Here is a 19,538-nt window from a genome sequence, read left to right on the forward strand (position 1 = left end):
CTTACCATGCATCTAAGTCTGCCAGGCCCTGCCGGAGGCAGGGTCTGATCACGCCTAGTATCAGTGTAAAACTAACAAAATTGTGTATTGCAGTACAGAAATCAGACCTACTGAATGTTCAAAAACCTAGGGGGACTTTGTAAAAAAAAAAGAAAAGGTGTGAAAAAAACTAAAAAGTTAAAATATAATTATAAAATAAATAAATCACATATCCCCTCATTTATAATAGGATAAAAAATGAAAAAATGAAATAAACTACACATAATTGGTATCGCAGCATCCATAAAGACCTGATCTCTAAAATGATCATGTTACTTATCCTGCGTGATTAACGCTGTAAAACATTTTTTAAAACATTGACGGAATTACTGTTTTTGTCACCTCATCTCTCAAAAAATGGTATAAAAAAGATAAAAAAATCATATGTACCCCAAAAATAGTACTAATAAAACTTTTAAAAAAAGCCATCGGACAGCTACATTGGCAGAAAAATAAAATAGTTACAGATACGGTTAGTATATGTCAATGTAATTACAAATCCAATGATGCAGCGCTCACCATGATGCAAAAGTAGTAAAACATAAAAAAACTATATAAATTTGGTATTGCAATAATCGTATTGACCCACAGAATAAAGTTATCCTATCATATATACCACATGGAGAACCCCATAAAAAATAAAAAACACTGACAGAATTGCAATTTTTTACACACCTCAGCTCCCAAGAAAATGAAGAAAAAAGCAATCAAAAAGTCATATGTACGCAAAATGGTACTAATAAAAATTACATCTTGTCCAGCAAAAAACAAGCCGCCACACAGCTCAGTCAAAATAACAAAAAGTTATGGCCCTTAATATAATTACAGCAAATTTCATATTACAAAATCAAGGTGCCGCTCCTTTCCTGAACGCTGCCATGTCCCCAAACAGTAGTTTACAACCACATATGAAGGTGCTGTCCTATTCACAAAAAAAATGCATAACAAATTGTGTGGTGCATTTCTCTTGTTACCCCTTGTGAAAATGAAAAAGTTGGGGCTAAAGCAAAAACTAGGATGATTTGTTTTGGCGTGCAAGATGGCATTGTCTGAGGTAGGCTTCCTATATGTTGTAGTAATTATTGTCTGATTATCAACTCCCATCTCCTCCGCATGCATCGAATGGGTGAACTTCAAACCAAAACCATTGTCTTTAAAATAGGAGACAATGGATAGTATGGCAGACACATCTCCCTGCCATATAAACAGCAGGTCATCAATCTATCTTCCATACCATCTGATGTTCTCCTTATAGGGATTGTCAACACCATAAATAAACTTTATTTTCCAGAACGCCATGGCTAAATTTGCCAAAGATGGAGCGTATTTAGCTCCCATGGGGACTCCTGTTTTTTGTCGATAATACATATCATCAAAACAAAAAACATTATTCTCCATTAGAAAATGTGTGACATTTAACATATAATTGATAAGATCTTCTGAATAGTTACTAATTCACAAGGTGGAATTCTATTGCTTCTTTACTGAATCCATTAAAGGGGTTGTCCCGGGTTCAGAGCTGAACCCGGGCAGCCCCTTATTGTCACCCAGGCAGCCCCCTTGAGGCTAGCATTGGAGCATCTTATGCTCCGATGCATTCCCCTGCCCTGCGCTAGATCGCGCAGGGCACGGGCTCTTTTGTTTTCAATAACACACGGCCGAGCGGAAGCTTCCGCCCGGCAGTGTGTTCGGTGACGTCACCGGCTCTGATGGGCGGGCTTTAGCGCTGCCCTAGCCGTTTTACTGGCTAGGGCAGCGCTAAATCCCGTCCATCAGTGCCGGTGATATCACCAGGGTTCCTGGCAGCCCCATGGAGAGCCCCGGTACGTCACCGGATCTCCAAAAAATGCCTTTGCGATTTAGCGCAGGGCAAAGGAGAGCATCGGAGCATGACCTGCTCCGATGCTCATGTCAGGGGGGCTGAAGGGGCGGAAATGGAGGTATGTCCAGGTTCAGCTCTAAACCCGGACAACCCCTTTAAGTAAAGATATATATAGACCTATTATGTCACAACTTAACCAATGATTGAGAAGAGGGTGGCAGCTTGCGACTGAGGCAGCAGGTTGGTAGCATGGCAGTGAATCAGCAGGGTGGCAGCAGTGTGAGGTCTGAAGCCATATGTACCCGGGGTAGACTACCTGCTACGCAGAAGCCTACCTTTCCCGAAAGATCTATTGGTGCATGGGTTCGCGGAGGCAGCAGCAGGCAGTCAGCACGGAGTGGTGGGGGAAAACGTCCTACTCGTCAGTGTGAGAATTTTCCTCCGCTACCTCCTCATCCTCCACCTTGTCCACAGTCTCCACTGCAGAACAATTCAGTGTGCTACTTCAGCATACCACCTGTGCAGAGCAACTGCTACACGTCCTTCAAGAGGAAATCGAATCCTGACTGTCTGCTCACCAACTTAAAATTGGAACCATGGTCAAAGACAACGGGAAGAATATACGCTGCAGCAAGAGGGGCTTACCCATGCACCCTACATGGCACATGTCTTTAATCTGGTTGTTAGGCGGTACCTAAAGTCTTCCAACCAATTGCAAGACATTCTGAAAATCACTAGGAAACTGTGCATGCACTTCAGGCACTCTTACACTGCAAATCACTACCTCCTTAAGCTGATATGTGACGTTTCCACCCGTTGGAACTCCACCCTCCAGATGTTGTACCGACTATATGAGCAAAGAAAGGCCGTTAACGATTTCTTGATGATGCAGGCAGACAGGAGGACTCCCCTGTGTAACTTTCACGTTAGCCAGTGGCAGCTCATGCGTAACACCTGCTATTTGCTCAGGCCATTTGAGGAGGCCACTTTATTTGTCATTTGCCAAGACTACGGGATGAACAACGTTATTCCACTCCTTCATGTCGTGGAGCAGATGCTGATAAATCTGTCTGGCCAGGGGACAGGAGGTGTGGCGCTTAAATTTTTTACGGCCACCTGAGCCCTGTGGGGGCTGAACTGCAGGAGGAGGACATTCCAGCACAAGCAATGTATACAGAAATGGGTGGGTTTTCTGCACAAGTGAAAGGATAGAAGCAGGAGGAGCTACAGGGCGACGAGGAAGACCAGGCAGATTAACCTGACACACAGTGGCAGTATGCAGTGAAGATGGAGGCAGGGAGTGCATCCGAGTCCCTTGCGCAAATGGCCAGATGCATTCCGAGTTGCTTGCGTAGTGACAGCTGTATTATCACCATTCGGCAGAGCGATAAATACTGGCTCTCCACCATGTTAGACCCTTGCTACCACTCCAAAATCGGGGCCTTTTTTCCACTCGCTGAAAGGGAGGATAAACTTAACTACTATCGAGCAATCCTATGCAGTCAGTTGGTCACTGCCTATGTGCACCATCACCTATCCTCATGGTGCCCTCTGCACTCACATTTAACTGCCATGGCTGCTGGAGGTGTGGGCAGGAGAGGCACCAACTCCATCAGCAGCAACTTAAGTCTGGAGTCTCTAATGAGCACTTTCTTCACCCACCTACTGAAGAAACCACCCACCAGCAGCAGTAAGACATGGAGAAGAACCTGAACCAGCAGGGTGGCATACTTGGACTGCACCCTGCCACCCCACATCCAAGATCCCCTGGAATACTGGGCAGCCAAACTTGATTTGTGGCAGCAACTGTCCGAGTTTGCCCTGGACAAGCTTTCCTGCCCGGCCAGTAGTGTGGCATCAGAGCGGGTGTTTGGTGCGGCTGGGAGCATAGTTACACGCCTTTCCACTCAAAATGTGGAGAGACCAACCTTTGTGAAGATGAATCAGGAGTGGATCAGCTAGGATTCCACATGCCAGTGCCTGATGAATCAGACTAGATCATTCTGGGTGCCACACTCAAACTTTGTGAAAAGAGACCCATTTCTTATGGCCACCTGCTTCACCCACTAATCTGATGCTGCCACCTGCCTGATGCCACATACCTTCTTCATCTGCTGACGTGTTCTCCTACTGCCACCCACCATCTTGTGCTGTTACTGCCACTGCTGTTGTCCCCCACCCTGTGACTGGCCCACTGTGTTAACTCCTCATGCGCTTGCCACCCTCACCATTCTGTGACTCACCATTATGTTGACTCCTCATGCGGTTGCCATCTCACCACTCTGTGACTGGGCCACTGTGTTGACTCCTCATGCAGTTGCCACCTTCCCCATAACGTAACTGAGCCATTGTGTTGACTCCTCATGCATTTGCCACCCTCACCACTCTGTGACTGACCACTATGTTGACTCCTTATGCAGTTGCCACCTCACCACTCTGTGACTGGGTCACTGTGTTGACTCCTCTTGCGTTTGCCACTCTCACCACTCTGTGACTGACCACTATGTTGACTTCTCATGCGGTTGCTGTCTCACCACTCTGTGACTGGGCCATTGTGTTGACTCCTCATGTGGTTTCCACCCTCCCCATAATGTAACTTGACCACTGTTTTGACTCCTCGTGTGGTTGCCACCCTCCACACTCTATGACGGGGTCACTACTGTCCCTGTTTGACCATTTTAACATCACTATTTATTTTACCCATTTTTCTGATCAGTCAGAAGGATGTAAAAATTTGAAACACAACGGATCCTGTCTTTGGAGCATCCATAAGGCATGTATCACACGGTCCCTATTTTGCATCAGGATACACTCATGATTTGGAAGCCAAAAGCAGGAGTAAGTTCAAAACACAGAAATGCAAACTTTCCAGTCATATGTCATCTCTGTTTTGGATCCACTCCAGTTTTTTTTGGCCTTAGCAATACTGATGGATTACTGACCAAATGCTGACCATGTGAAGGTGGATGCTCCAAAGACAGGATCCATTTTTTTGGGGTTGCTCTTATGATGGATGAGAAGAAGAGCAAAAGAAACAGTGACGTCAACACAAATGTATTGCTGACACACTCTCCTGTCATGGGGCCACTACTTGTTTCAGTGTGTAACAGAACAGGTTCTGTAGAAATCTATGTGGAATCAGCTGACAACAGTGTAAAAGGAATGCGCTCTTTCACTATATAGTACAATCTTGGACCATTTTATATCTTTTATATCTTTATACCTGACGCTAACATTGACTTATAAGGTTATATTCACACTTGAGTTACTTAGTGAGATTTGGCCCCGTAACTAAATAAATAAGTAAAGTATGAAGCGATTCTAAGAGTGACGCTTGTCAACTGCCTGTTACAAAGTAACTGTTTCACTACCACAGCGGACTACCTATGCATGTTTCTGTGATGCACAGTGTTCTTCACCAATATACAGGCTCTCGGCAGCTGGGAAATAACTGATTTTTTCTCGATTCATCACAAATAAATTCGGATTGAATCGAATCTTTTTGGAAAATTCGGTAAATTGTCCGAATCAAATAATTGAAAAAAAAAATCTCTATCAACTCAAATTTACTACTAACATGAAGTGCTATGTGTCACAAGAAAACAATCTGAGAAACGCATGAATAAGTAAAAAGCATTCCATAGTTATTACCACATAAAGTGAGCCATGTCAGATTTGAAAAATAGGGCTTGGTCATTAAAGAGGACCTTTCACCACTCCTGACATGCCTGTTTTAATAGCTTCATGCATTCCCTGTGTAATAACATAGTAACATAGTTTATAAGGCCGAAAAAAGACATCTGTCCATCCAGTTCGGCCTGTTATCCTGCCAGTTGATCCAGAGGAAGGCAAGAAAAACACTGTGAGGTAGAAGCCAATTTTCCCCACTTAAGGGGGAAAAAATTCCTTCCCGACTCCAATCATGCAATCAGAATAACTCCCTGGCTCAGCAAACCATCTCTAGTAGCTATAGCCTGTAATATTATTACACTCCAGAAATACATCCAGGCCCCTCTTGAATTCCTTTATTGTACTCACCATCACCACCTCCTCAGGCAGAGAGTTCCATAGTCTCACTGCTCTTACCGTAAGGAATCCTCTTCTATGTTTGTGTAGAAAACTTCTTTTCCTCGCAGAGGATGTCCCCTTATCACAGTCACAGTCAGTGGCGGATTATAATTGGGGCGTTTGGGTCGGCAGCCCCGGGCTCAGGGTGAGTGAAGGGCCCATCGCTAATTTGCCATCCTAAACGCCCCATTTTGGGCCCACCACCAGACCCCAAGTTACTAAAATATATCTGCAGTAGCGTAGCGAAGCACAGCCAGCGCTTCACTTACACGCGCCGCTGCGCTGCCTGCTGCAGTGCAGACAGTAACAACCAGCCGGCTTGCTTGATGCCGCCCCCGTCAGCGCCGCGGTGGAAGGCTGTAAAAATGAAGCAGGGTGGATTCGAAAAGACAGAGTGCTAAGGAGAGGAGGGGGGGCACATGACTCAGTCAGTCACTCACTGTAGCTCCGCCTCCTCCGTCACAGAACACAGAAGGCGTGCTGCAATGCTTTATTCCCGCCACCGATGTGCCCGCCCCCAGTCTTCTCAGTGCCAGCACTACTATTGCCAGCGCCAGGAGTCAGGACAGCCTGGCTGGGTCTGTGAGAGAAAGCAGCAAGGAGGACTAGTTTCGTCGGGGTTAACTTCCAGCATTCCAGTGAGCAGGCACAGCAGCAGCCAAAGCTAGTAAATTTTAATGAATGGTGATGGCCTGGGCAGCAGGGCAGTGGGACTGTGGGCTGTGTCTCTGCAGCTTTGGCTCTAATCTGACTGAAATGGCTGCTGCTGTCTGGCCTCTGCTCTGCCTCTTTTTCACAGGTGCCACTGCCCATCACAAAGTGTGTTTGACTATAAAAATTATGGATTATTACACCAAGTGTTTGATATTAAAATTGTGCATTACAATTGATCCTTCTCTTTACAGGTGCCTAGCCCAGCACACCAAGTTTTTGACCATCAAAATGATGAATTATTAATCCCTGTATGATATAGGGATTAATAATCCAGCATTTTGATGTTCAAACACTTGGTGTGCTGGGCTGGGGATTAGGGATGAGCGAACTTCTGTTTTCAAGTTCGGCGTATAAGGTTCGGGTTATCTAAGAATTCCGTTATGGATATTCCGCTTCCACGGACCCTAAATTATGGTTCCTGTTTGCAGAATCCATAACGGAATTCTTAGATAACCCATACCTTATATACCGAACTTGAAAACAGAAGTTCGCTCAACACTATTGGGCACTTGTGAGGACAGAGACAGAGCAGTGGCACAGAGACACTGGCCAGCAGCCGCCAATTTAGTCAGATTACAGGCTACAGCCACTCTGCAGCTTTGGCTCTAATCTGACTGAAATGGCTGCTGCTGTCTGGCCTCTGCTCTGCCTCTTTTTTCACAGGTGCCACTGCCCATCACAAAGTGTGTTTGACTATAAAAATGGTGGATTATTACACCAAGTGTTTGATATTAAAATGGTGGATTACAATTGATCCTTCTCTTTAAAGGTGCCTAGCCCAGCACACCAAGTTTTTGACCATCAAAATGGTGGATTATTAATCCTGTATGATACAGGGATTAATAATCCACTATTTTGATGTTCAAACACTTGGTGTGCTGGTCTGGGCATGTGCGAGGAGAAGGATCAATAGTAATCCACCATTTTGATGTTCAAACACTACCACGCTACCACGGACCCTAAGTTATGGTTGCTGTTTGCAGAATCCATAACGGAATTCTTAGATAACCCATACCTTATATACCGAACTTGAAAACAGAAGTTCGCTCAACACTACTGGGCACCTGTGAGGAGAGAGACAGAGCAGTGGCACAGAGACATTGGCCAGCAGCCGCCATTTCAGTCAGAACCGAGCCAAAGCTCCAGAGTGGTTCCTCCTCAAATATAGAGATTACTAATCCACCATCATGTTATATTTATTCTACAGATCTGCTTATTCCACTATCATTACCTCCTGTGAAATCCAGCATCGCACAGAAGCAAAAAACACAAGGACAGACAGCCCTACAAGAGGATCACAAGCCATTCATTTTGACGGTAAGAAGCTGTGTCTGTGCAAACTGTTTGGTAGGAAGGTCGCTGGTGAGAAATTCCCTTTAAGGATTTTAGCGTGCAGCTAGAATAATATGTTATATTTATTCTACAGATATCATTATAACCTCCGAAATACGTCTCACAGAAGCCTACAAGACAACGGCAGGCAGTCCTACAAGAGGATCACAAGCAATTCATTTCGACGGTAAGAAGCTGTGTCTATGCAAACTGTTTGGTAGGCAGGTCGCTGGTGAGAAATTCCCTTTAAAGGGGTTGGCCACTTTCTGGTAATTGTTGACCAATGTGTTTCTGAGATGATATGACACTTACTAGTAGTCCTTGGTGAAATTCTGCACCATTTTCTATATTTTATAAGGTATTAACCTTGTTTACAAAGTCTCTTGTGCTGTCCACACAGAGGTCCTGTCCATAAGATGGCCGATAATGGAGGGTCATGTGACCAGGCAAATCACCTCCATGTGACGTCTCCTCTATTCAAAGCCACTGCATCTGCCATCTGTACTTGTTCTGTTGGGAGTTTAGTACAGGTGCAGTGTGTTTGAATGGATGAGCCATCAAATGGAGGTGATTTCCCTGGTCACAGGACCATCAGCTGCTATTTTATGGACAGGATCTCTATGGAAATAAGGAAGCATACTTGATAAAATATAGAAAATGGTGCAGAATTTCAACAAGGACTATATTAGTAAGTGCTATATAATGATCTCACAAACACATTGATCAACAGTAGCCAGAAAGTGTCCAACCCCTTTAGGGATTTTAGCGTGCAGCTAGAATATGTTATATTTATTCTACAGATATCATTATCGCCTCCGAAATACGTCTCACAGAAGCCTACAATACAAGGGCAGGCAGTCCTACAAAACAAGGGCAGGCAGTCCTACAAAACAAGGGCAGGCAGTCCTACAAGACAAGGGCAGGCAGTCCTACAAGACGATCACAAGCCATTCATTTTGAAGGTAAGAAGCTGTGTCTGTGCAAACTGTTTAGTAGGAGGTCGCTGTTGACAGATTCCCTTTAAGGATTTCAACATGCTGCTAGAATAATATGTTATATTTATTCTACAGATCTCTTTATCACCTCCGAAATACGTCTCACAGAAGCCTACAAGACGAGGGCAGGCAGTCAGTCCGACAAGACAAGGGCTAGCAGTCCAACAAGAAAATCACAAGCCATTCATTTCAAAGGTGAGAAGTTAAATATATTTATATATGGAGCATATGTAAATCAGAAAACCAAATCCAGAGCCTTTGTTAACCACTTGCCACCTGGGCCATTTGCCCCCTTCCTGACCATGCCTAATTTTGCAAAACTGACATATCTCACTTTATGTGGTAATAACTTTGGAACGCCTTTACTTATCCAAGTCATTCAGAGATTGTTTTCTCGTGACACATTGTACTTCATGATAGTCATAAATTTGAGTCAAAATATTTCACCTTTATTTCTGAAAAAATCCCAAATGTACCAAAAATTTTGAAAAATTCGCAATTTTCTAAATTTCTATTTCTCTGCTTTTAAAACAGAAAGTGATACCTCATAAAATATTTATTACTTAACATTCCCCATATGTCTACTTTATGTTGGCATCATTTTGGAAATGTCATTTTATTTTTTTAGGACGTTAGAAGGCTTAGAAGTTTAGAAGCAATTCTTCCAATTTTTAAGAAAATTGCCAAAACCCACTTTTTAAGGACCAGTTCAGGTCTGAAGTCACTTTGTGAGGCCTACATAGTGGATACCCCCATAAATGACCCCATTGTAGAAACTACACCCCTCAAGATATTTAAAACCGATTTTACAAACTTTGGTAACCCTTTAGGCGTTCCACAAGAATTAAATTTCACTTTTTTGGCAGATTTTCCATTTTAATCAATTTTTTTCTTTAACACATCGATGGTTAACAGCCAAACAAAACTCAACATTTATTACCCAGATTCTGCGGTTTACAGAAACACCCCACATGTGGTCATAAACTGCTGTATGGGCACACGGCAGGGCACAGAAGAAAAAGAACTCCGCATGGTTTTTAGATGCCATGTCCCATTTGAAGCCCCCTGATGCACCCTTACAGTAGAAACTCCCAAGAAGTGATCCCATTTTGGAAACTAGGGGATAAGGTGCCAGTTTAATTGCTACTATTTTTGGGTACATATGATTTTTTGATCATTCATTATAACACTTTATGGGGCAAGGTGACCAAACAATTGGTTGTTTTAGCACAGTTTCTATTTATTTATTTTTACAGCGTTCACCTGAGGGGTTCAGTCAAGTGACATTTTTATAGAGAAGATTGTTACGGACGTGACGATACCTAATATGTATACTTTTTCTTATTTACTAAAGTTTTAACACAATAATAGCATTTTTTAAACAAAAAATTTATGTTTTAATGTGTCCATGTTCTGAGAGCTATAGTTTTTTTCTTATTTGAGAGATTTTCTTATGTAGGGGCTCATTTTTTGCGGGATGAGGTGACGGTTTTATTGGTACCATTTTGTGGTACATACGCGTTTTTGATCCCTTGGTGTTGCACCTTTTGTGATGTAAGGTGACAAAAATTGCATGTTTTTACACAGTTTTAAAAAAAAAAAATTCCGGTGTTCACCTGAGGGGTTAGCTCATGTGATATTTTTATAGAGCTGTTTTTTACGGACGCGGCAATACTTAATATGTATACTTTTTTTTATTTGTTTCACTTTAACACAATAATAGCATTTTTGAAACCAAAAAAATGATGTTTTAGTGTCTCCATGTTCTAAGAGCTATAGTTTTTTTTATTTTTTGAGAGATTTTCTTATGTAGGGGCTAATTTTTTGAGGATGAGGTGGCGGTTTTATTGGTACCATTTTGTGGGACATACGCGTTTTTGATCACTTGGTGTTGCACCTTTTGTGATGTAAGGTGACAATAATTGCTTGTTTTGACACAGTTGTTTTTTTTTTCTTACGGTGTTCACCCGAGGGGTTAAGTCATGTGATATTTTTATAGAGCTGGTTTTTACGGACGCGGTAATACCAAATATGTCTATTATATTTTATTTTTTCTATTTTTAAATTATTTTTTTTATTCCTTACTTGGGGAATTTTTTTTTTTACATGTGAAACCTTTTTTTTTTTTTTTTTTAACCCTTTATTTGAATTTTTTTTATTTTACACTTTTCGTCCCCCATAAAGTCATACAAGACCTCTGGGGGATATTTACTTCACTTTTTCTTTTTTTTTTCACTGTTGATTTCTCCTGTAACTGGGGCTGACATAGTAGCCCCAGTTACAGGAGAAATACACCCCCCAGAGAGGCTGTACAGCATAATACTGCGCTGTACAGCCTCAGTGCAGAGCTGATCGAGGTCTCTGAAAGACCTCACACAGCTCCTGCACTCTCCAGTCCCGGCGGTCGGTGAGTGCTGTGTATGCAGCGATCCAGAAGGCAGGGACACCTGGGCACTGTCCCTGCCTTCTCTCTGGGTTGCCCTGCTGTCACTGACAGCGGGCAACCCGCTCTGCAGCTGCACGATTAGCGTGCAGCTGCACTTTCTGAACGGACGTTCTGGAACGTCCATTCAGAAATAGAGAACCACCTCCCGGACGTTTATAGTCTATGGGCGGACGGGAGGTGGTTAAAATCATCCTACTTTTTTTTTTTTATCATTTGAACAAAAGTAGCCGTACAGTAGTAGTTCACCCATAACCTACACGTATGTTATGGGTGATCTACTACTGTACTGCTAATTTTATTCAGATGATGGAATAAAAGTTTGATTTTAACCAAGGCTTGCCGCAACTGGTTTTCTGTCCATCGGTCTGCGGACTTGTTTTGAGCCATGGGGAAAGCACACTGCATTAGGAGAAGGAGCTGTGGTGAGCGTACTTTTGTTATTGTTTGGCATATATATCCATCAATCAATGGTATCAATCCCAACATTAGAAGCTGCTTCCTCATATTGTGTTGGTCCCCTGAAGCTAACCCAATGAGACATAGACTCCTGTGGTATCTGGTAACAATATATTACCTACAGTTCCCTGTAATAATTAATTCATTTTTTTCAAAATGGTCTAATAAAATAAAATAAAAAGTTATGATTTTTATGTTCAATTGTTTTAACCTTGCAGATAAGCATCCAGTGCTTTCAGATATCAGCAACAACCGAACAGGACTGGATCTTCCATATGGGAAGGTAAGCTATTTCCCCCTATTATTGCACTTTAGACACTGCACTGCACTATTCTCACATTTGTTATAGGCTTCTTGCACACGACCGTATGCCCTCTGAGACATATCGTGCACACGGGAACACACAGCATCATAGATTACAATGATGCTGTGCACGTTGGGCCACCCTCGGGACTAATGTCCTGCACTCATAAGATCATATGAGTGTGGGACAATAGTCCCGCGGGCGGCCCGACGTGCACAGCATCATTGTAATCTATGATGCTGTTTGTTCCCATGCGCACGATCAATGCCGCTCTGGAACATATGGACCGCATGTCTCGGAGGGCATACGGTCGTGTGCAAGAGGCCATACTCTGAGTGATACCATACATACCAAATTTCTACCATCATATTTTTATAAATAAGTAAGATCGGCATTCTTACTTACTTTACTTTAATTGATATTTTAATAGATGCATTCAACACAGAAATCAGGAGCTCAAAAAAGGAAAGAACAACAGTTAAGAGAGCAACAGCAAAGAGAACAGCTTGCTAAAATGCCAAAGATAGCTTCATTCTTCACAAAGAAAACTCAGCCTGGAACAGACCATGAGCCTAGCACCAGTGTAACACCTATTTTAGCATGCGACCCAAATAATATATCCATTGAATTAGAGTCATCTGATTCTGTATTAGACGTTCATAGAAAAGATCCTGTGGAACATCCTCAAGATTTGAAATGGTGCAATTTCCTAGTGATCTAGGAATGTGGGGAGAACATATCTCCAAAGAATTTTTGGAGTACTTTGTTTCCAAGGGAAGTAAGGTTTGCCAATTTGTAGATGCAGACTTTAAAAAAACAGGTGTATTTTCCAGTGATGGATATTATCGTTACTGTAAAAAATCATTCTTCACTCATGTTAACCCAAAAACCAACGAAATCTCAGAGAGAAGTTGGTTATGTTATTCTCCATGTAATGGAAAGTTATATTGCTTTGCTTGCAAACTGATAGCCAGTACACGTGGCCCTTTCACTGTTGGCTTTAATGACTGGAAACATGCAGTGTGTCGTATCATCAGGCATGAAAGTAGTGATAATCACAAAAAATCTGTGTTAGCACTAGTAGCAAGAGGTCAAAGCTGTGGGAGAGTTGACAGTCAAATAATTTCACAGTTAGAAGCTGAAACGCTGTACTGGCACAAGGTACTTAAGAGATGTATAATTGTCATCCAGCACTTTGCTGAAAGAGGCCTTCCGCTGAGAGGCAAAGATGAAATTATTGGCTCCCCCCATAACGGAAATTATTTAGGGATCTTAGAAGTTATGGGACATGTTGATGCATTTCTTAAAGAGCACATCAAGCATTATGCTAACAAAGGAAAAGGCCACACATCTTATCTTTCCTCCACTGTCTGTGAAGAACTTATACTAATTTTGGGGTCCAAAGTTATGTGTAAAATTATGGATGAGTTGAAGAAAGCTAAGTTTTATTCCATATCTGTAGATTCTACACCTGATATCACACACTCTGACCAGTTAACTTTCATTGTACGATATGTGTTACCAACAGGCCCTGTTGAAAGGTTTTTAACATTTTTACCAGTATTTGGTCACTCTGGCAAAAAAATAGCTCAGCTAATTTTGGATTTCCTACATAAGCATAACATTGATATCAAAGATTGTCGGGGTCAATCTTATGATAACGCTGCCAACATGAGTGGCAAGTACAATGGTGTCCAAACTATAATAAGAGAGCGATGCTGTTACGCATCATTCATTCCATGTGCTGCACACTCTCTTAATCTAGTGGGTAAAAACTGTGCAGAATGCAACCAAGTTGTCTACTCATTTTTTAACAATCTTGAACAACTTTATGTTTTTTTTTCTTCATCATCTCCAAGATGGAGACAGCTTGTTGAAAAACAGAAAGCTTTAGGTCTACCAGTTGTTAAGCATCTTTCTGGTACCAGTTGGTCTGCACGATATGATGCTGTATCAGCACTTTATAAGGGTTATGAGTCTATATGTGGTCTGTTACAGTGCATGTCCTCTGACACTGACTATTCTTCATGTAAAAATGAAGCCTGCTCTTTGCTGGACAAGTTTTCTGAACTTGATTCTACTATTCTTTTAGTTTTTTGGAACACCATTTTAGAAGGGTTTCACAATACAAACCTTTTGCTGCAAGAAGCTGGCTTGAATTTAAACACTGTAGTTGCTTTAATGCAATCTCATTCAAGTTTTGTACAGAGCCAAAGAGAAAATTTTGACCATTTTGAACAGAAAGCAATTGCGTTATGTGGCCACAGCGATTATAATGCTGCTCTAAAGCGGTTTCGGCCACGTAATTCACGCTATGATGAAGGGCAAGGAGAAAGCACTGTACTGACACCCAGGGAGAAATTCAAATTTGATGTTTCTACCATTGTCATTGATCACTTATATAGTGGTTTACAGCAAAGACTGGAGGCTTATAATGATCTCTGCTCCAAGTTTGGATTTTTATCCAACCTGTCTACACTTGCCACTTCTAAAATTCGGGAAGCCGCTGCAAACCTGGTTCAGTCATATCCAGATGACCTAATGCCAGATGTGACTGAAACGGAATTTATTCAATTTTCAAGTTTTCTCTCTACTTCAAAGTCACAAACAATGACATCCTGTGGTGAGAAAATACCAGAACTACATATGTTCTTATTTCTTCATCAAAATGGCCTCACGCAAACCTTTTTCAACACTGAGATAATTCTGAGAATATATTTATGTATGATGGTTTCAAACTGCACAGGTGAGAGATCCTTCTCAAAATTAAAACTGATTAAAAATGAGCTAAGGAGTCAAATGGGACAAGAAAGACTCAATAATCTCTCTTTAATGAGCATTGAACATGAGCTATTAAGAAGTTTAGACCTATCAGAAATCATCAATGATTTCAGCTACCGAAAGTCTCGAAGGAAAATTCTTTAAGAAGTTTAAGATGTTAACTTCCTTTTACAGAGACCGATCATTAGGCCTAGTTCATATTTCAGTCTTTTGGTCTGTGATTTCCATTGGTAACTATGAGCCAAAACCAGGTGTGAGTCACAAAATAGGTGCAAATATTAAAATTGTACCTTATCTTTGTGTAGGGCTCACATTAACTGATGGAAATCAATGACCAAATGACAGAACTGTGAACTAGGCCTAAGGCAAATTATCACAGAAGTGTGAACTAGACCTAAGGCAAATTACCAGGGAAAAGTTGTTGTAGAAAAAATGGTTCCCAATAATTGCCTTTTAAAAATCTGCCAGCATTAATCGGATAAAGAATATTGTTTATTTGTTAATGGTGTTTTCAAAATTTTTTATATTTTTTCCCAAAGTCACGATCGAGTGATCACTCGTCCCCATACAGCACAGGTGATTGCTTTATGTTAGACGACCTCTCCCCACTCCTGACATGCCCGTTGCAATAGCTCCATGCATTCCCCATGTAATAACAATTGTGGAACATCTATTCTTATGTCTGTATGTTGTGCCATTCCTCTATTATTTCTACTAGAAGTTATGAATGAATTGCTAGCTGTCTGCAGTAAGGGTACAGAGGGGAGGTAACCAGTTGGAGGGGTGTTCATGCACAGACTCATTCTATCCAATCAGTGCTGCCATTTTCAGACTTTGCAGGTACACCCCCCCAACTGGTTACCTCCCCTCTGTACCCTTACTGCAGACTGCTAGCAATTCATTCATAACTTCTAGTAGGAATAATAAAGGAATGGCACAACATACAGCCATATGACTAGATGCTCCACAATTGTTATTACATGGGGAATGCATGGAGCTCTTAAAACGGGCATGTCAGGAGAGGTGAAAGGTCCTCTTGAATGCACCTTCATGTCTGCTGATCAAGTAGTTATTGGGAACTTTTGGTTTGTCTGACTGCCTAAAACATTCTTCCCTATAAAAGGAACTTTAGTGTAAACAAATGCAAGGCTTTGGTCTATTGAGAAATGTTTGCATGTGGACATACATTGCAATTTTCAGAGCTGCTAATTGAACAACCGTATATTTCAGTTTTAATAACCAGTTAAAGAAGCACTCCATACTATTTTTTTGGCCTATATAGTGCAGAATAATCCATTATAAAAAAAATAAAATAACCTTCCACCAGGTAGTAAAGTTCAAATCTGCTGTATGAAGGATTGATATAAAATATCAACAGATATGGAATAAAACTTGGATTTCTTCAACTCGTCCTCAACTGTAAACATAACTTTTATATAGCAAAAGGAGCTTTATAAGTTTTTTGTTTAAATATTTATCCAAACTTGTAACTTATACATGTATAACCCTCTGCTTTTTCTATACTTAAGCGGTTGTTTCACTTCAGCTAATGGCATTTATCTCGTAGACGATGTTAACATGAGCCACTTACTAATGTATAGTGATTATCCATATTGTCTCCTTTCCTGGGTTGATCCATTTTTCCATCACATTATACACTGCTAGTTTCCATAGGTACGACCACCCTATAATCCAGCAGCGGTGGTCGTGCTTGCACACTATAGGAGAAAGTTCCAGACTCACTGGTGGCCGGGACCACATGAGTGCACAATCTTTCCTATAGTGTGCTAGCATTACCACTACTGATTGCAGGGTGGTCATAATAAGCATGAAAATGAGCAGTTTTATAATGTGATGGAAAAATGCATCCAGCAAAGGAGGCAATATGAACAATCACAATAAATTAGTAAGTGTCTTGTATTAATTTTCTCTACATGATAAATGCCACTGCCTGAAGTGAGACAAAGCCTTATACTGGGGTCTCATTATACACAAGGCACATTTACTTGCGCCAACCTTGGAGGCAGTTACTGGGTGGAGAGTGCACATATGATTTTGTAATATTTTCGGATTCTAGATTGTTCGTTTCCTGAACATGATTATGGGGGATGTTATAAATGTATGTGGTCTGTAAGAGTGTATGTCCTCTGACACTTACTATTGTATACAGTATGGCACTATTGTACATTTTCCAAACTGGTTGTACAGAAAACTGACTTAGTTGTCCCAAGCAACCAATCAGATCCCACCTTTCATTTTTCAGATCTCATTTCGGAAATGAAAGGTGGAATCTGATTGTTTGCTATAAGTAACCAAGTCACTTTTCCTTTTAATTTAGTTTGGATAAATCTTTCCCTGTAATAAAAAAAAAAAATCCATTTAATATATTATTTGAAGGACCATTTACCATTGTTATAAAAACTTCAATAGAGGTTAAAGTTTGCAAAGAATTTCATGTTGTGTAGTTATTAAATATTTACTATAAATATGGGGCAGAACACCAAATTGGGGGGGGGAGGTGGGGGGGGGGGGGTCATTGATAAATAGAGGAAAGGGGCCCAAGTTTGGGAAACAGCCCCGGGTCTATGATGCACTTAATCCGCCCCTGGTCACAGTCCTGGGGATAAATAAATGATGGAAGAGATCTCTGCACTAACCCCTGATATATTTATACATAGTTATTAGATCTCCCCTCAGTCGTCTTTTTTCTAAAGTGAATAACCCTAATTTTGATAATCTTTCAGAATACTGTAGTCCCCCCATTCCAGTTATTACTTTATTTGCCCTCCTCTGAACCCTCTCCAGCTCTGCTAAGTCTGTCTTGTTCACAGGAGCCCAGAATTGTACACAGTACTCCATGTGTGGTCTGACTAGTGATTTGTAAAGTGGTAGGACTATGTTCTCATCACGGGCATCTATGCCCCTTTTGATGCAACTCATTATCTTATTGGCCTTGGCAGCAGCTGCCTGACACTGGTTTCTACAGCTTAGTTTGCTTTTCACTAAAATTCCTAGGTCCTTTTCCATGTCAGTCTTACCCAGTGATTTACCATTTAGTATGTACGGGTGACTTGCATTATTCCTTCCCATGTGCATAACCTTACATTTGTCAGTGTTAAACCTCATGTGCCACTTATCTGCCCAAGCCTCTAATCTATACAGATTCCTCTGTAGCAGTATACAGTCCACTTCAGTGTTAATTACTTTACACAGTTTAGTGTCATCTGCAAAAATTGATATTTTACTGTGCAAGCCTTCTACAAGATCACTAATAAATATATTGAAGAGAATAGGGCCCATATATTGAAGAGAATTGTGATATAATAATTCTGAAGCATCTATTCTTATGGATCTATGTTGTGCTATTTCTTTATTATTTCTACTAGAAGTTATGAATAAATTGCTGGCAGTCTGCAGTAACGGTACAAAGGGGTGGCAACCAGTTGGGGGGGTGTACCTGCACAGACTGACTCTATCAATCAGTGCTACCATTTTCAGACTGTGCAGGTACACAACCCCAACTGGTTACCTCCCCTCTGTACCCTTACTGCAGACTGCTAGCAATTCATTCATAACTTCTAGTAGAAATAATAAAGGAATAGCACAACATAGAGCCTTAAGAATAGATGTTCCAGAATTGTTAGTACATGGGGAATGCATGAAGCTATTAAAACAGACATGAACCTTGGGATATCATGGTGTCTCAGTGGTTAGCATTGTTACTTTGCAGCACTGGTCCAGGGTTTGGATTTAACCAAAGAAACCATCTGCATGGAGTTTGTTTATTTTCACTATGTTTGCATGGTTCTTATCTGGGTACTTAATTTTCCTATCGCACCCAAACACTGTACTGATGGGTTAAATGGCTTCCCACAAAATTTACCGTAGGTGTGTTAAAGATAGGAAAATTGGATTGTGGGCCCCTGCACGGACAGGGACTGCTGTGAATAATGAAAATCTCTATACATTTCTTGGAATATGTTTGCCCTATAAATATATGCAATGGCAATAAATAAATAAAGATTAGCAGGTTAATACTGTGCACCTGAAAAACAGAATCATGCAATATTAGAAAAAACTAAGACACAAATGTAAATATGAGATTATAGAGCTGTTAGTTTGGTAAATAACGTCTCATTCTGTCTCTTACCTGCGAACAGTATCTGTGGGTAAAACTGCATCATCCCAGCTATGGCGCCTAGATGTTGAAAGTGACCTCACTAAAATAGGGATAGCTTCCTGTGCCCTTACCAATTCTTCCTGAGACCCATCCTCCTTATTTGCTGGAGATACTGAGGTGGTTCCAGTTTCTAAAGTCATTGGACAGAGGAAAGGCTTAGTGTATGTGATTACAACTTCTCCATTGTCAAAGCTAATATTGGGTCCACTAGCAACACAAAATGCAGCAGTTGCAGGTTTGGTGGTTTCTTGATCAACATTCTTATCCTCCATCATTATTAGATCCTTGTAATATTCAGTCCCATGAAGTGCAGAGTCCAGAGAATGTAAATCTTCATCGCTGCTCACTGTATCACTGCAGCATTTCTCCAGATCAAGCGACTGGTCATCCTAAACACAGAG

At 41.3% G+C, this 19,538-nt stretch overlaps 1 protein-coding gene across 2 annotated transcripts in view; it reads right to left on the reverse strand.

The window, feature by feature from the left end:
* Positions 1–19,538, reverse strand: part of ARHGEF18 (Rho/Rac guanine nucleotide exchange factor 18) — a 620,551-nt gene that overhangs the window by 371,312 nt on the left and 229,701 nt on the right. For both annotated transcript variants that reach the window (XM_040417798.1, XM_040417797.1), the window contains exon 3: positions 19,108–19,526. In XM_040417798.1, the coding sequence (XP_040273732.1) occupies positions 19,108–19,526 (419 nt within the window). The remainder of the gene's footprint in view (positions 1–19,107; positions 19,527–19,538) is intronic.

Source organism: Bufo bufo, chromosome 2, assembly GCF_905171765.1.
Source record: "Bufo bufo chromosome 2, aBufBuf1.1, whole genome shotgun sequence".
NCBI classification, from domain to species: Eukaryota; Metazoa; Chordata; class Amphibia; order Anura; family Bufonidae; genus Bufo; species Bufo bufo.